This window comes from Salvelinus alpinus, chromosome 10 (genome assembly GCF_045679555.1).
Source record: "Salvelinus alpinus chromosome 10, SLU_Salpinus.1, whole genome shotgun sequence".
Classification (NCBI taxonomy): Eukaryota; Metazoa; Chordata; class Actinopteri; order Salmoniformes; family Salmonidae; genus Salvelinus; species Salvelinus alpinus.
The window spans coordinates 82,410,270-82,424,943 of NC_092095.1; the positions used below are offsets into that span (position 1 = coordinate 82,410,270).

Here is a 14,674-nt window from a genome sequence, read left to right on the forward strand (position 1 = left end):
ACCTAGCAATATGCTTGTGTGTTCTAGCTCCAACAGTACAGTAATACCCAGCAATATGCTTGTGTTTCTAGCTCCAACAGTAATACCTAGCAATATGCTTGTGTTTCTAGCTCCAACAGTAATACCTAGCAATATGCTTGTGTTTCTAGCTCCAACAGTAATACCTAGCAATATGCTTGTGTTTCTAGCTCCAACAGTAATACCTATCAATATGCTTGTGTTTCTAGCTCCAACAGTAATACCTAGCAATATGCTTGTGTTTCTAGCTCCAACAGTAATACCTAGCAATATGCTTGTGTTTCTAGCTCCAACAGTAATACCTAGCAATATGCTTGTGTTATTAGCTCCAACAGTAATACCCAGCAATATGCTTGTGTTTCTAGCTCCAACAGTAATACCTAACAATAGGCTTGTGTTTCTAGCTCCAACAGTAATACCTAATAATATGCTTGTGTTTCTAGCTCCAACAGTAATACCTAGCAATATGCTTGTGTTTCTAGCTCCAACAGTAATACCTAGCAATATGCTTGTGTTTCTAGCTCCAACAGTAATACCTAGCAATATGCTTGTGTTTCTAGCTCCAACAGTAATACCTAGCAATATGCTTGTGTTTCTAGCTCCAACAGTAATACCTAACAATATGCTTGTGTTTCTAGCTCCAACAGTAATACCTAGCAATATGCTTGTGTTTCTAGCTCCAACAGTAATACCTAGCAATATGCTTGTGTTTCTAGCTCCAACAGTAATACCTAGCAATATGCTTGTGTTTCTAGCTCCAACAGTAATACCTAGCAATATGCTTGTGTTTCTAGCTCCAACAGTAATACCTAGCAATATGCTTGTGTTTCTAGCAATACAAAACAATACACACATAATCCACAAAATTAGAAATATAAAGTTTACATTATTATGAAGTTTACATACACTTCGGCTGGAGTTATTAAAACTAGTTTTTCAACAACTCCACAAATTTCTATTTAACAAACTATAGTTTTGGCAAGTCGGTTAGGACATAATTTTGTGCATGACACAAATAATTTTTCCAACAATTGTTTACAGACAGATTATTTCACTTATAATTCACTGTATCACAATTCCAGTGGGTCAGAAGTTTACATACACTAAGCTGACTGTGCCTTTAAACAGCTTGGAAAATCCCAGAAAATGAAGTCATGGCTTTAGAATCTTCTGATAGACTAATTGACATCATTTTAGTCAGTTGGAGGTGTACCTGTGGATGTATTTCAAGGCCTACCTTCAAACTCAGTGCCTCTTTGTTTGACATCATGGGAAAATCAAAAGAAATCAGCCAAGACCTCAGAAAATAAATTGTAGACCTCCACAAGTCTGGTTCATCCTTGGGAGCAATTTCCAAACGCCTGAAGGTACCACGTTAGACAGTAGTACGCAAGTATAAACACCATGGGACCCCGCAGCCGTCATACCGCTCAGGAAGGAGACGCATTCTGTCTCCTAGAGATGAACGTACTTTGGTGCGAAAAGTGCAAATCAATCCCAGAACAACAGCAAAGGACCTTGTGAAGATGCTGGAGGAAACAGGTACAAAAGTATCTATATCCACAGTAAAACGAGTCCTATATCGACATAACCTGAAAGGCCGCTCAGCAAGGAAGGAGCCACAGCTCCAAAACCGGCATAAAAAAGCCAGACTACGTTTTGCAACTGCACATGGGGACAAAGATTGTAGTTTTTGGAGAAATGTCCTCTGGTCTGATGAAACAAAAATAGAACTGTTTGACCATAATGACCATCGTTATGTTTGGAGGAAAAAGGGGAAGACTTGCAAGCCGAAGAACACCATCCCAACCGTGAAGCACGGGGGTGGCAGCATCATGTTGTGGGGGTGCTTTGCTGCAGGAGGGACTGGTGCACTTCACAAAATAGATGGCATCATGAGGAAGGAAAATTATGTGGATATATTGAAGAAACATCTCAAGACATCAGTCAGGAAGTTAAAGCTTGATCGCAAATGGGTCTTCCAAATGGACAATGACCCCAAGCATACTTCCAAAGTTGTGGCAAAATGGCTTAAGGACAACCAAGTCAAGGTATTGGAGTGGCCATCACAAAGCCCTGACCTCAATCCTATAGAAAAGGTGTGGGCAGAACTGAAAAAGTGTGTGCGAGCAAGGAGGCCTACAAACCTGACTCAGTTACACCAGCTCTGTCAGGAGGAATGGGCCAAAATTCACCCAACTTATTGTGGGAAGCTTGTGGAAGGCTACCCGAAACGTTTGACCCAAGTTAAACAATTTAAAGGCAATGCTACCAAATACTAATTGAGTGTGTGAAATAAATCATTCTCTCTACTATTATTCTGACATTTCACATTCTTAAAATAAATTGGTGATCCTAACTGACCTAAGACAGGGAATTTTTACTAGGATTAAATGCCAGGAATTGTGAAAAACTGAGTTTAAATGTATTTGGCTAAGGTGTATGTAAACTTCCTACTTCAACTGTATCCATAGGATGGTGTATATAGACAGTAGTTATATAGGATGGTGTGTATAGACAGTATAGACAGTAGTCATATAGGATGGTGTGTATAGACAGTATAGACAGTAGTTATATAGGATGGTGTGTATAGACAGTAGTTATATAGGATGGTGTGTATAGACAGTAGTTATATAGGATGGTGTGTAGAGACAGTAGTTATATAGGATGGTGTGTATAGACAGTAGTTATATAGGATGGTGTGTATAGACAGTAGTTATATAGGATGGTGTGTATAGACAGTAGTTATATAGGATGGTGTGTATAGACAGTAGTTATATAGGATGGTGTGTATAGACAGTAGTTATATAGGATGGTGTATATAGACAGTATAAACAGTAGTTATATAGGATGGTGTGTATAGACAGTAGTTATATAGGATGGCGTGTATAGACAGTATAGACAGTAGTTATATAGGATGGTGTGTATAGACAGTAGTTATATAGGATGGTGTGTATAGACAGTATAGACAGTAGTTATATAGGATGGTGTGTATAGACAGTATAGACAGTAGTTATATAGGATGGTGTGTATAGACAGTAGTTATACAGGATGGAGTGTATAGACAGTCGTTATATAGGATGGTGTGTATAGACAGTAGTTATATAGGATGGTGTGTATAGACAGTATAGACAGTAGTTATACAGGATGGTGTGTATAGACAGTAGTTATATAGGATGGTGTGTATAGACAGTAGTTATATAGGATGGTGTGTATAGACAGTAGTTATATAGGATGGTGTGTATAGACAGTAGTTATATAGGATGGTGTGTATAGACAGTAGTTATATAGGATGGTGTGTATAGACAGTAGTTATATAGGATGGTGTGTATAGACAGTAGTTATATAGGATGGTGTGTATAGACAATAGTTATATAGGATGGTGTGTATAGACAGTAGTTATATAGGATGGTGTGTATAGACAGTATAGACAGTAGTTATATAGGATGGTGTGTATAGACAGTAGTTATATAGGATGGTGTGTATAGACAGTATAGACAGTAGTTATATAGGATGGTGTGTATAGACAGTATAGACAGTAGTTATATAGGATGGTGTGTATAGACAGTATAGACAGTAGTTATATAGGATGGTGTGTATAGACAGTATAGACAGTAGTTATATAGGATGGTGTGTATAGACAGTAGTTATATAGGATGGTGTGTATAGACAGTAGTTATATAGGATGGTGTGTATAGACAGTATAGACAGTAGTTATAATAGGATGGTGTGTATAGACAGTATAGACAGTAGTTATATAGGATGGTGTGTATAGACAATAGTTATATAGGATGGTGTGTATAGACAGTAGTTATATAGAATGATGTGTATAGACAGTATAGACAGTAGTTATATAGGATGGTGTGTATAGACAATAGTTATATAGGATGGTGTGTATAGACAGTAGTTATATAGAATGGTGTGTATAGACAGTATAGACAGTAGTTATATAGGATGGTGTGTATAGACAGTATAGACAGTAGTTATATAGGATGGTGTGTATAGACAGTAGTTATATAGGATGGTGTGTATAGACAGTAGTTATATAGGATGGTGTGTATAGACAGTAGTTATATAGGATGGTGTGTATAGACAGTATAGACAGTAGTTATATAGGATGGTGTGTGTAGACAGTAGTTATATAGGATGGTGTGTATAGACAGTAGTTATATAGGATGGTGTGTATAGACAGTAGTTATATAGGATGGTGTGTATAGACAGTAGTTATATAGGATGGTGTGTATAGACAGTAGTTATATAGGATGGTGTGTGTAGACAGTAGTTATATAGGATGGTGTGTATAGACAGTAGTTATATAGGATGGTGTGTATAGGCAGTATAGACAGTAGTTATATAGGATGGTGTGTATAGACAGTAGTTATATAGGATGGTGGGTATAGACAGTAGTTATATAGGATGGTGTGTATAGACAGTATAGACAGTAGTTATATAGGATGGTGTGTATAGACAGTAGTTATATAGGATGGTGTGTATAGACAGTATAGACAGTAGTTATATAGGATGGTGTGTATAGACAGTAGTTATATAGGATGGTGTGTATAGGCAGTATAGACAGTAGTTATATATTATGGTGAGTATAGACAGTAGTTATATATGATGTACAGTATGTTACAGTATTAGGGCTGATGGTGACAGTGGGTTACAGTATTAGGGCTGATGGTGACAGTGGGTTACAGTATTAGGGCTGATGGTGACAGTGGGTTACAGTATTAGGGCTGATGGGGACAGTGGGTTACAGTATTAGGGCTGATGGTGACAGTGGGTTACAGTATTAGGGCTGATGGTGACATCGGGTTACAGTATTAGGGCTGATGGTGACAGTATGTTACAGTATTAGGGCTGATGGTTACAGTGGGTTACAGTATTAGGGCTGATGGTGACAGTGGGTTACAGTATTAGGGCTGAAGGTGACAGTGGGTTACAGTATTAGGGCTGATGGTGACAGTAGGTTACAGTATTAGGGCTGATGGTGACAGTGGGTTACAGTATTAGGGCTGATGGTGACAGTATGTTACAGTATTAGGGCTGATGGTGACAGTATGTTACAGTATTAGGGCTGATGGTGTCAGTGGGCTACAGTATTAGGGCTGATGGTGACAGTGGGCTACAATATTAGGGCTGATGGTGACAGTGGGTTACAGTATTAGGGCTGATGGTAACAGTGGGCTACAGTATTAGGGCTGATGGTGACAGTGGGCTACAGTATTAGGGCTGATGGTGACAGTGGGTTACAGTATTAGGGCTGATGGTGACATTGGGTTACAGTATTAGGGCTGATGGTGACAGTGGGCTACAGTATTAGGGCTGATGGTGACAGTGGGTTACATTATTAGGGCTGATGGTGACAGTGGGTTACAGTATTAGGGCTGATGGTGACAGTGGGTTACAGTATTAGGGCTGATGGTAACAGTATGTTACAGTATTAGGGCTGATGGTGACATCGGGTTACAGTATTAGGGCTGATGGTGACAGTGGGTTACAGTTTTAGGGCTGATGGTGACAGTGGGTTACAGTATTAGGGCTGATGGTGAAAGTGGGTTACATTATTAGGGCTGATGGTGACAGTGGGTTACAGTATTAGGGCTGATGGTGACAGTGGGTTACAGTATTAGGGCTGATGGTGACAGTGGGTTACAGTATTAGGGCTGATGGTGACAGTAGGTTACAGTATTAGGGCTGATGGTGACAGTGGGTTACAGTATTAGGGCTGATGGTGACAGCGGGTTACAGTATTAGGGCTGATGGTGACAGTGGGTTACAGTATTAGGGCTGATGGTGACAGTATGTTACAGTATTAGGGCTGATGGTGTCAGTGGGTTACAGTATTAGGGCTGATGGTTCAGTGGGTTACAGTTTTAGGGCTGATGGTGACAGTGGGATACAGTATTAGGGCTGATGGTGACAGTGGGTTACAGTATTAGGGCTGATGGTGACAGTATGTTACAGTATTAGGGCTGATGGTGACAGTGGGCTACAGTATTAGGGCTGATGGTGACAGTGGGTTACAGTATTAGGGCTGATGGTGACATCGGGTTACAGTATTAGGGCTGATGGTGTCAGTGGGTTACAGCATTAGGGCTGATGGTGACAGTGGGTTACAGTATTAGGGCTGATGGTGACATCGGGTTACAGTATTAGGGCCGATGGTGACAGTATGTTACAGTATTAGGGCTGATGGTTACAGTGGGTTACAGTATTAGGGCTGATGGTTCAGTGGGTTACAGTATTAGGGCTGATGGTGACAGTGGGCTACGGTATTAGGGCTGATGGTGACAGTAGGTTACAGTATTAGGGCAGATGGTGACAGTATGTTACAGTATTAGGGCTGAAGGTGACAGTGGGTTACAGTATTAGGGCTGATGGTGACAGTATGTTACAGTATTAGGGCTGATGGTGACAGTGGGTTACAGTATTAGGGCTGACGGTGACAGTATGTTACAGTATTAGGGCTGATGGTGACAGTGGGCTACAGTATTAGGGCTGATGGTGACAGTGGGTTACAGTATTAGGGCTGATGGTGACAGTGGGCTACAGTATTAGGGCTGACGGTAACAGTGGGTTACAGTATTATGGCTGATGGTGACAGTGGGCTACAGTATTAGGGCTGATGGTGACAGTGGGCTACAGTATTAGGGCTGATGGTGACAGTGGGCTACAGTATTAGGGCTGATGGTGACAGTGGGTTACATTATTAGGGCTGATGGTGACAGTGGGTTACAGTATTAGGGCTGATGGTGACAGTGGGTTACAGTATTAGGGCTGATGGTAACAGTATGTTACAGTATTAGGGCTGATGGTGACATCGGGTTACAGTATTAGGGCTGATGGTGACAGTGGGTTACAGTTTTAGGGCTGATGGTGACAGTGGGTTACAGTATTAGGGCTGATGGTGACAGTGGGTTACAGTATTAGGGCTGATGGTGACAGTGGGTTACAGTATTAGGGCTGATGGTGACAGTGGGTTACAGTATTAGGGCTGATGGTGACAGTGGGTTACAGTATTAGGGCTGATGGTGACAGTGGGTTACAGTATTAGGGCTGATGGTGACAGTGGGTTACGGTATTAGGGCTGATGGTGACAGTGGGCTACAGTATTAGGGCTGATGGTGACAGTGGGTTACAGTATTAGGGCTGATGGTGACAGTGGGTTACGGTATTAGGGCTGATGGTGACAGTGGGTTACAGTATTAGGGCTGATGGTGACAGTGGGTTACGGTATTAGGGCTGATGGTGCCAGTGGGCTACAGTATTAGGGCTGATGGTGACAGTGGGCTACAGTATTAGGGCTGATGGTGACAGTGGGTTACGGTATTAGGGCTGATGGTGACAGTGGGCTACAGTATTAGGGCTGATGGTGACAGTGGGTTACAGTATTAGGCCTGATGGTGTCAGTGGGTTACAGTATTAGGGCTGATGGTGACAGTGGGTTACAGTATTAGGGCTGTAACTACTACAGCCTTTCTGTCTATTGTCTCGGTGCCTGTCTTAGTCACCCTAAACCAAGCCAACACTGTGTTACAGTCTGGAAAAGACACCTATGTTGCTCTGACTGTCGTCTTCTCTTTGTCTCTTCTCTCTCAGTGGCTCCAGGGAGTGACCACCGCCATCACCCCCAGGGAGAGGTCTCTGAAACGGGGCACAGATCCAGCTCACAGGCCCTCAGATCACAAGCAGCCACACTACTACTGGCCTTGGTGTTGACTTCCCTGCTGACGACACGACATGTACCCTAGCTGTATCATCCTCAGCCCTCTGCTGTGACCCACTACTACTACTGGTGTTGACTTCCCTGCTGACGACACGACATGTACCCTAGCTGTATCATCCTCAGCCCTCTGGTGTGACCCCCTACTACTACTGGTGTTGACTTCCCTACTGACGACACGACATGTACCCTAGCTGTATCATCCTCAGCCCTCTGCTGTGACCCACTACTACTACTGGTGTTGACTTCCCTACTGACGACACGACATGTACCCTAGCTGTATCATCCTCAGCCCTCTGCTGTGACCCACTACTACTACTGGTGTTGACCTCCCTACTGACGACACAACATGTACCCTAGCTGTATCATCCTCAGCCCTCTGCTGTGACCCACTACTACTACTGGTGTTGACTTCCCTACTGACGACACGACATGTACCCTAGCTGTAACATCCTCAGCCCTCTGCTGTGACCCCCTACTACTACTGGTGTTGACTTCCCTACTGACGACACAACATGTACCCTAGCTGTATCATCCTCAGCCCTCTGCTGTGACCCCCTACTACTACTGGTGTTGACTTCCCTACTGACGACACAACATGTACCCTAGCTGTATCATCCTCAGCCCTCTGCTGTGACCCCCTACTACTACTGGTGTTGACTTCCCTACTGACGACACAACATGTACCCTAGCTGTATCATCCTCAGCCCTCTGCTGTGACCCCCTACTACTACTGGTGTTGACCTCCCTACTGACGACACAACATGTACCCTAGCTGTATCATCCTCAGCCCTCTGCTGTGACCCCCTACTACTACTGGTGTTGACTTCCCTACTGACGACACAACATGTACCCTAGCTGTATCATCCTCAGCCCTCTGCTGTGACCCCCTACTACTACTGGTGTTGACTTCCCTACTGACGACACAACATGTACCCTAGCTGTATCATCCTCAGCCCTCTGCTGTGACCCCCTACTACTACTGGTGTTGACTTCCCTACTGACGACACAACATGTACCCTAGCTGTATCATCCTCAGCCCTCTGCTGTGACCCACTACTACTACTGGTGTTGACTTCCCTACTGACGACACAACATGTACCCTAGCTGTATCATCCTCAGCCCTCTGCTGTGACCCACTACTACTACTGGTGTTGACTTCCCTACTGACGACACAACATGTACCCTAGCTGTATCATCCTCAGCCCTCTGCTGTGACCCACTACTACTACTGGTGTTGACTTCCCTGCTGACGACACAACATGTAACCTAGCTGTATCATCCTCAGCCCTCTGCTGTGACCCACTACTACTACTGGTGTTGACTTCCCTACTGACGACACGACATGTACCCTAGCTGTATCATCCTCAGCCCTCTGCTGTGACCCACTCCAACACTTTCATTTCCTGTTATCTGAGGAAAGGAAATGAACCGTCTGAGGTGAAGAGGGTAAACAGAACCTCTAGCGCGTTCTAGAACTTCAACTGTGTCTGAGTTCTAGAAGGGGATGATGTCAGACAGGAAGAGGATATCAACGGAACCAGAATCCCTGACCTGTGAGGGTAACGGTGTACACATTATAACTCTGTGTTTCTAGTATGGAGACAATCGTATATATATATATATATATCTGACGTTAAGATTCACTAACAACCTAATACTGAGATATTCAACAAGGCTAATGTCTCTGAAATACTCCCCTCCTCTTGAAACATTTTTTTATCATGTAAAAAAGTTCAAATAATGTCATTGTATTTCATTGATAATATATACTACCGTTCAAAAGTTTGGGGTCACTAAGAAATGTCCTTGTTTTTGAAAGAAAACATTAAAATAACATTTTTGTCCATTAAAATAACATCAAATTGACCAGAAATACAATGTAGACATTGTTAATGTTGTAAATGACTCTTGTAGCTGGAAACGGCTGATTTTTAATGGAATATCTACATAGGCGTACAGAGGCCCATTATCAGCAACCATCACTCCTGTGTTCCAATGGCACGTTGTGTTAGCTAATCCAAGTTTATAAACCTTTTGCAATTATGTTAGCACAGCTGAAAACTGTTGTTCTGATTAAAGAAGCAATAAAACTGTCCTTCTTTAGACTAGTTGAGTATCTGGAGCATCAGCATTTGTGGGTTCGATTACAGGCTCAAAATGGCCAGAAACAAAGAACTTTTTTCTGAAACTCACCAGTCTATTCTTGTTCTGAGAAATGAAGGCTATTCCATGCGAGAAATTGCCAAGAAACTGAAGATCTCGTACAACACTGTGTACTACTCCCTTCACAGAACAGCACAAACTGGCTCTAACCAGAATAGAAAGAGGAGTGGGAGGCCCCGGTGCACAACTGAGCAAGAGGACAAGTACATTAAAGTGTCAAGATTGAGAAACAGACGCCTCACAAGTCCTCAACTGGCAGCTACATTAAATAGTACCTGCAAAACACCAGTCTCATCGTCAACAGTGAAGAGGCGACTCCGGGATGCTGGCCTTCATCATGTGGTGGTACCATGTACCCTTCCTCCCTCTCTCTTTAAATACAGTTCCTCTATTCTCATTACAGACACCTACATCATGTTGTGGTATTCTCATTACAGACACCTAGTACCCTGAGATTCTCATTACAGACACCTAGTACCCTGAGATTCTCATTACAGACACCTAGTACCCTGAGATTCTCATTACAGACACCTAGTACCCTGAGATTCTCATTACAGACACCTAGTACCCTGAGATTCTCATTACAGACACCTAGCACCCTGAGATTCTCATTACAGACACCTAGTACCCTGAGATTCTCATTACAGACACCTAGCACCCTGAGATTCTCATTACAGACACCTAGTACCCTGAGATTCTCATTACAGACACCTAACACCCTGAGATTCTCATTACAGACACCTAGTACCCTGAGATTCTCATTACAGACACCTAGCACCCTGAGATTCTCATTACAGACACCTAGTACCCTGAGATTCTCATTACAGACACCTAGCACCCTGAGATTCTCATTACAGACACCTAGCACCCTGAGATTCTCATTACAGACACCTAGTACCCTGAGATTCTCATTACAGACACCTAGTACCCTGAGATTCTCATTACAGACACCTAGTACCCTGAGATTCTCATTACAGACACCTAGCACCCTGAGATTCTCATTACAGACACCTAGTACCCTGAGATTCTCATTACAGACACCTAGCACCCTGAGATTCTCATTACAGACACCTAGTACCCTGAGATTCTCATTACAGACACCTAGCACCCTGAGATTCTCATTACAGACACCTAGCACCCTGAGATTCTCATTACAGACACCTAGTACCCTGAGATTCTCATTACAGTCACCTAGTACCCTGAGATTCTCATTACAGACACCTAGCACCCTGAGATTCTCATTACAGACACCTAGTACCCTGAGATTCTCATTACAGACACCTAGTACCCTGAGATTCTCATTACAGACACCTAGTACCCTGAGATTCTCATTACAGACACCTAGTACCCTGAGATTCTCATTACAGACACCCTGAGATTCTCATTACAGACACCTAGCACCCTGAGATTCTCATTACAGACACCTAGTACCCTGAGATTCTCATTACAGACACCTAGCACCCCGAGATTCTCATTACAGACACCTAGTACCCTGAGATTCTCATTACAGACACCTAGTACCCTGAGATTCTCATTACAGACACCTAGTACCCTGAGATTCTCATTACAGACACCTAGTACCCTGAGATTCGCATTACAGACACCTAGTACCCTGAGATTCTCATTACAGACACCTAGTACCCTGAGATTCTCATTACAGACACCTAGTACCCTGAGATTCTCATTACAGACACCTAGTACCCTGAGATTCTCATTACAGACACCTAGTACCCTGAGATTCTCATTACAGACACCTAGCACCCTGAGATTCTCATTACAGACACCTAGCACCCTGAGATTCTCATTACAGACACCTAGTACCCTGAGATTCTCATTACAGACACCTAGCACCCTGAGATTCTCATTACAGACACCTAGCACCCTGAGATTCTCATTACAGACACCTAGTACCCTGAGATTCTCATTACAGACACCTAGTACCCTGAGATTCTCATTACAGACACCTAGCACCCTGAGATTCTCATTACAGACACCTAGTACCCTGAGATTCTCATTACAGACACCTAGTACCCTGAGATTCTCATTACAGACACCTAGTACCCTGAGATTCTCATTACAGACACCCTGAGATTCTCATTACAGACACCTAGTACCCTGAGATTCTCATTACAGACACCTAGTACCCTGAGATTCTCATTACAGACACCTAGTACCCTGAGATTCTCATTACAGTCACCTAGTACCCTGAGATTCTCATTACAGACACCTAGTACCCTGAGATTCTCATTACAGACACCTAGTACCCTGAGATTCTCATTACAGACACCTAGTACCCTGAGATTCTCATTACAGACACCTAGTACCCTGAGATTCTCATTACAGACACCTAGCACCCTGAGATTCTCATTACAGACACCTAGTACCCTGAGATTCTCATTACAGACACCTAACACCCTGAGATTCTCATTACAGACACCTAGTACCCTGATATTCTCATTACAGACACCTAGCACCCTGAGATTCTCATTACAGACACCTAGTACCCTGAGATTCTCATTACAGACACCTAACACCCTGAGATTCTCATTACAGACACCTAGTACCCTGAGATTCTCATTACAGACACCTAACACCCTGAGATTCTCATTACAGACACCTAGTACCCTGAGATTCTCATTACAGACACCTAGTACCCTGAGATTCTCATTACAGACACCCTGAGATTCTCATTACAGACACCTAGTACCCTGAGATTCTCATTACAGACACCTAGTACCCTGAGATTCTCATTACAGACACCTAGTACCCTGAGATTCTCATTACAGACACCCTGAGATTCTTATTACAGACACCTAGTACCCTGAGATTCTCATTACAGACACCTAGTACCCTGAGATTCTCATTACAGACACCTAGTACCCTGAGATTCTCATTACAGACACCGAGTACCCTGAGATTCTCATTACAGACACCTAACACCCTGAGATTCTCATTACAGACACCCTGAGATTCTCATTACAGACACCTAGTACCCTGAGATTCTCATTACAGACACCTAGTACCCTGAGATTCTCATTACAGACACCTAGTACCCTGAGATTCTCATTACAGACACCTAACACCCTGAGATTCTCATTACAGACACCTAGCACCCTGAGATTCTCATTACAGACACCTAGTACCCTGAGATTCTCATTACAGACACCTAGTACCCTGAGATTCTCATTACAGACACCTAGCACCCTGAGATTCTCATTACAGATACCTAGTACCCTGAGATTCTCATTACAGACACCTAGCACCCTGAGATTCTCATTACAGACACCTAGTACCCTGAGATTCTCATTACAGACACCTAGTACCCTGAGATTCTCATTACAGACACCGAGTACCCTGAGATTCTCATTACAGACACCTAGTACCCTGAGATTCTCATTACAGACACCTAGTACCCTGAGATTCTCATTACAGACACCTAGTACCCTGAGATTCTCATTACAGACACCCTGAGATTCTCATTACAGACACCCTGAGATTCTCATTACAGACACCTAGTACCCTGAGATTCTCATTACAGACACCTAGTACCCTGAGATTCTCATTACAGACACCTAGTACCCTGAGATTCTCATTACAGACACCTAACACCCTGAGATTCTCATTACAGACACCCTGAGATTCTCATTACAGACACCTAGTACCCTGAGATTCTCATTACAGACACCTAGTACCCTGAGATTCTCATTACAGACACCTAGCACCCTGAGATTCTCATTACAGACACCCTGAGATTCTCATTACAGACACCTAGTACCCTGAGATTCTCATTACAGACACCTAGCACCCTGAGATTCTCATTACAGACACCTAGTACCCTGAGATTCTCATTACAGACACCTAGTACCCTGAGATTCTCATTACAGACACCGAGTACCCTGAGATTCTCATTACAGACACCTAGTACCCTGAGATTCTCATTACAGACACCTAGTACCCTGAGATTCTCATTACAGACACCGAGTACCCTGAGATTCTCATTACAGACACCTAGCACCCTGAGATTCTCATTACAGACACCTAGTACCCTGAGATTCTCATTACAGACACCTAGTACCCTGAGATTCTCATTACAGACACCTAGCACCCTGAGATTCTCATTACAGACACCTAGTACCCTGAGATTCTCATTACAGACACCCTGAGATTCTCATTACAGACACCCTGAGATTCTCATTACAGACACCTAGTACCCTGAGATTCTCATTACAGACACCTAGTACCCTGAGATTCTCATTACAGACACCTAGTACCCTGAGATTCTCATTACAGACACCTAGCACCCTGAGATTCTCATTACAGATACCTAGTACCCTGAGATTCTCATTACAGACACCTAGTACCCTGAGATTCTCATTACAGACACCTAGTACCCTGAGATTCTCATTACAGACACCCTGAGATTCTCATTACAGACATCTAGTACCCTGAGATTCTCATTACAGACACCTAGTACCCTGAGATTCTCATTACAGACACCTAGTACCCTGAGATTCTCATTACAGACACCTAGTACCCTGAGATTCTCATTACAGACACCTAGTCAATGGGTACAGTAGGTGAAAACAAAGTTGCGGCATCTGGGTGTCCACTACAGAGGACATAGTTATGGCGTCCAGGTGTCCACTACAGAGGACATAGTTGTGGTAAGCTCTTATTTAGCTATTCCTGAGAAACTATTCCTGAGATATTCACTTACTAGAAACCAGTTGAATATCAAACTCACAGAAATGATTATCATTAATA

General features: G+C 43.1%; 1 protein-coding gene across 1 annotated transcript in view; it reads left to right on the forward strand.

Annotated features, from left to right (window-relative positions):
- gpc5a (glypican 5a) overlaps positions 1-9,855 on the forward strand; it is a 280,182-nt gene extending 270,327 nt beyond the window's left edge. The window contains exon 9 of the mRNA XM_071331026.1: positions 7,621-9,855. Within this exon, the coding sequence (XP_071187127.1) occupies positions 7,621-7,772 (152 nt within the window). The 3' untranslated portion in view covers positions 7,773-9,855. The remainder of the gene's footprint in view (positions 1-7,620) is intronic.
- Positions 9,856-14,674: the final 4,819 nt, after the last annotated feature.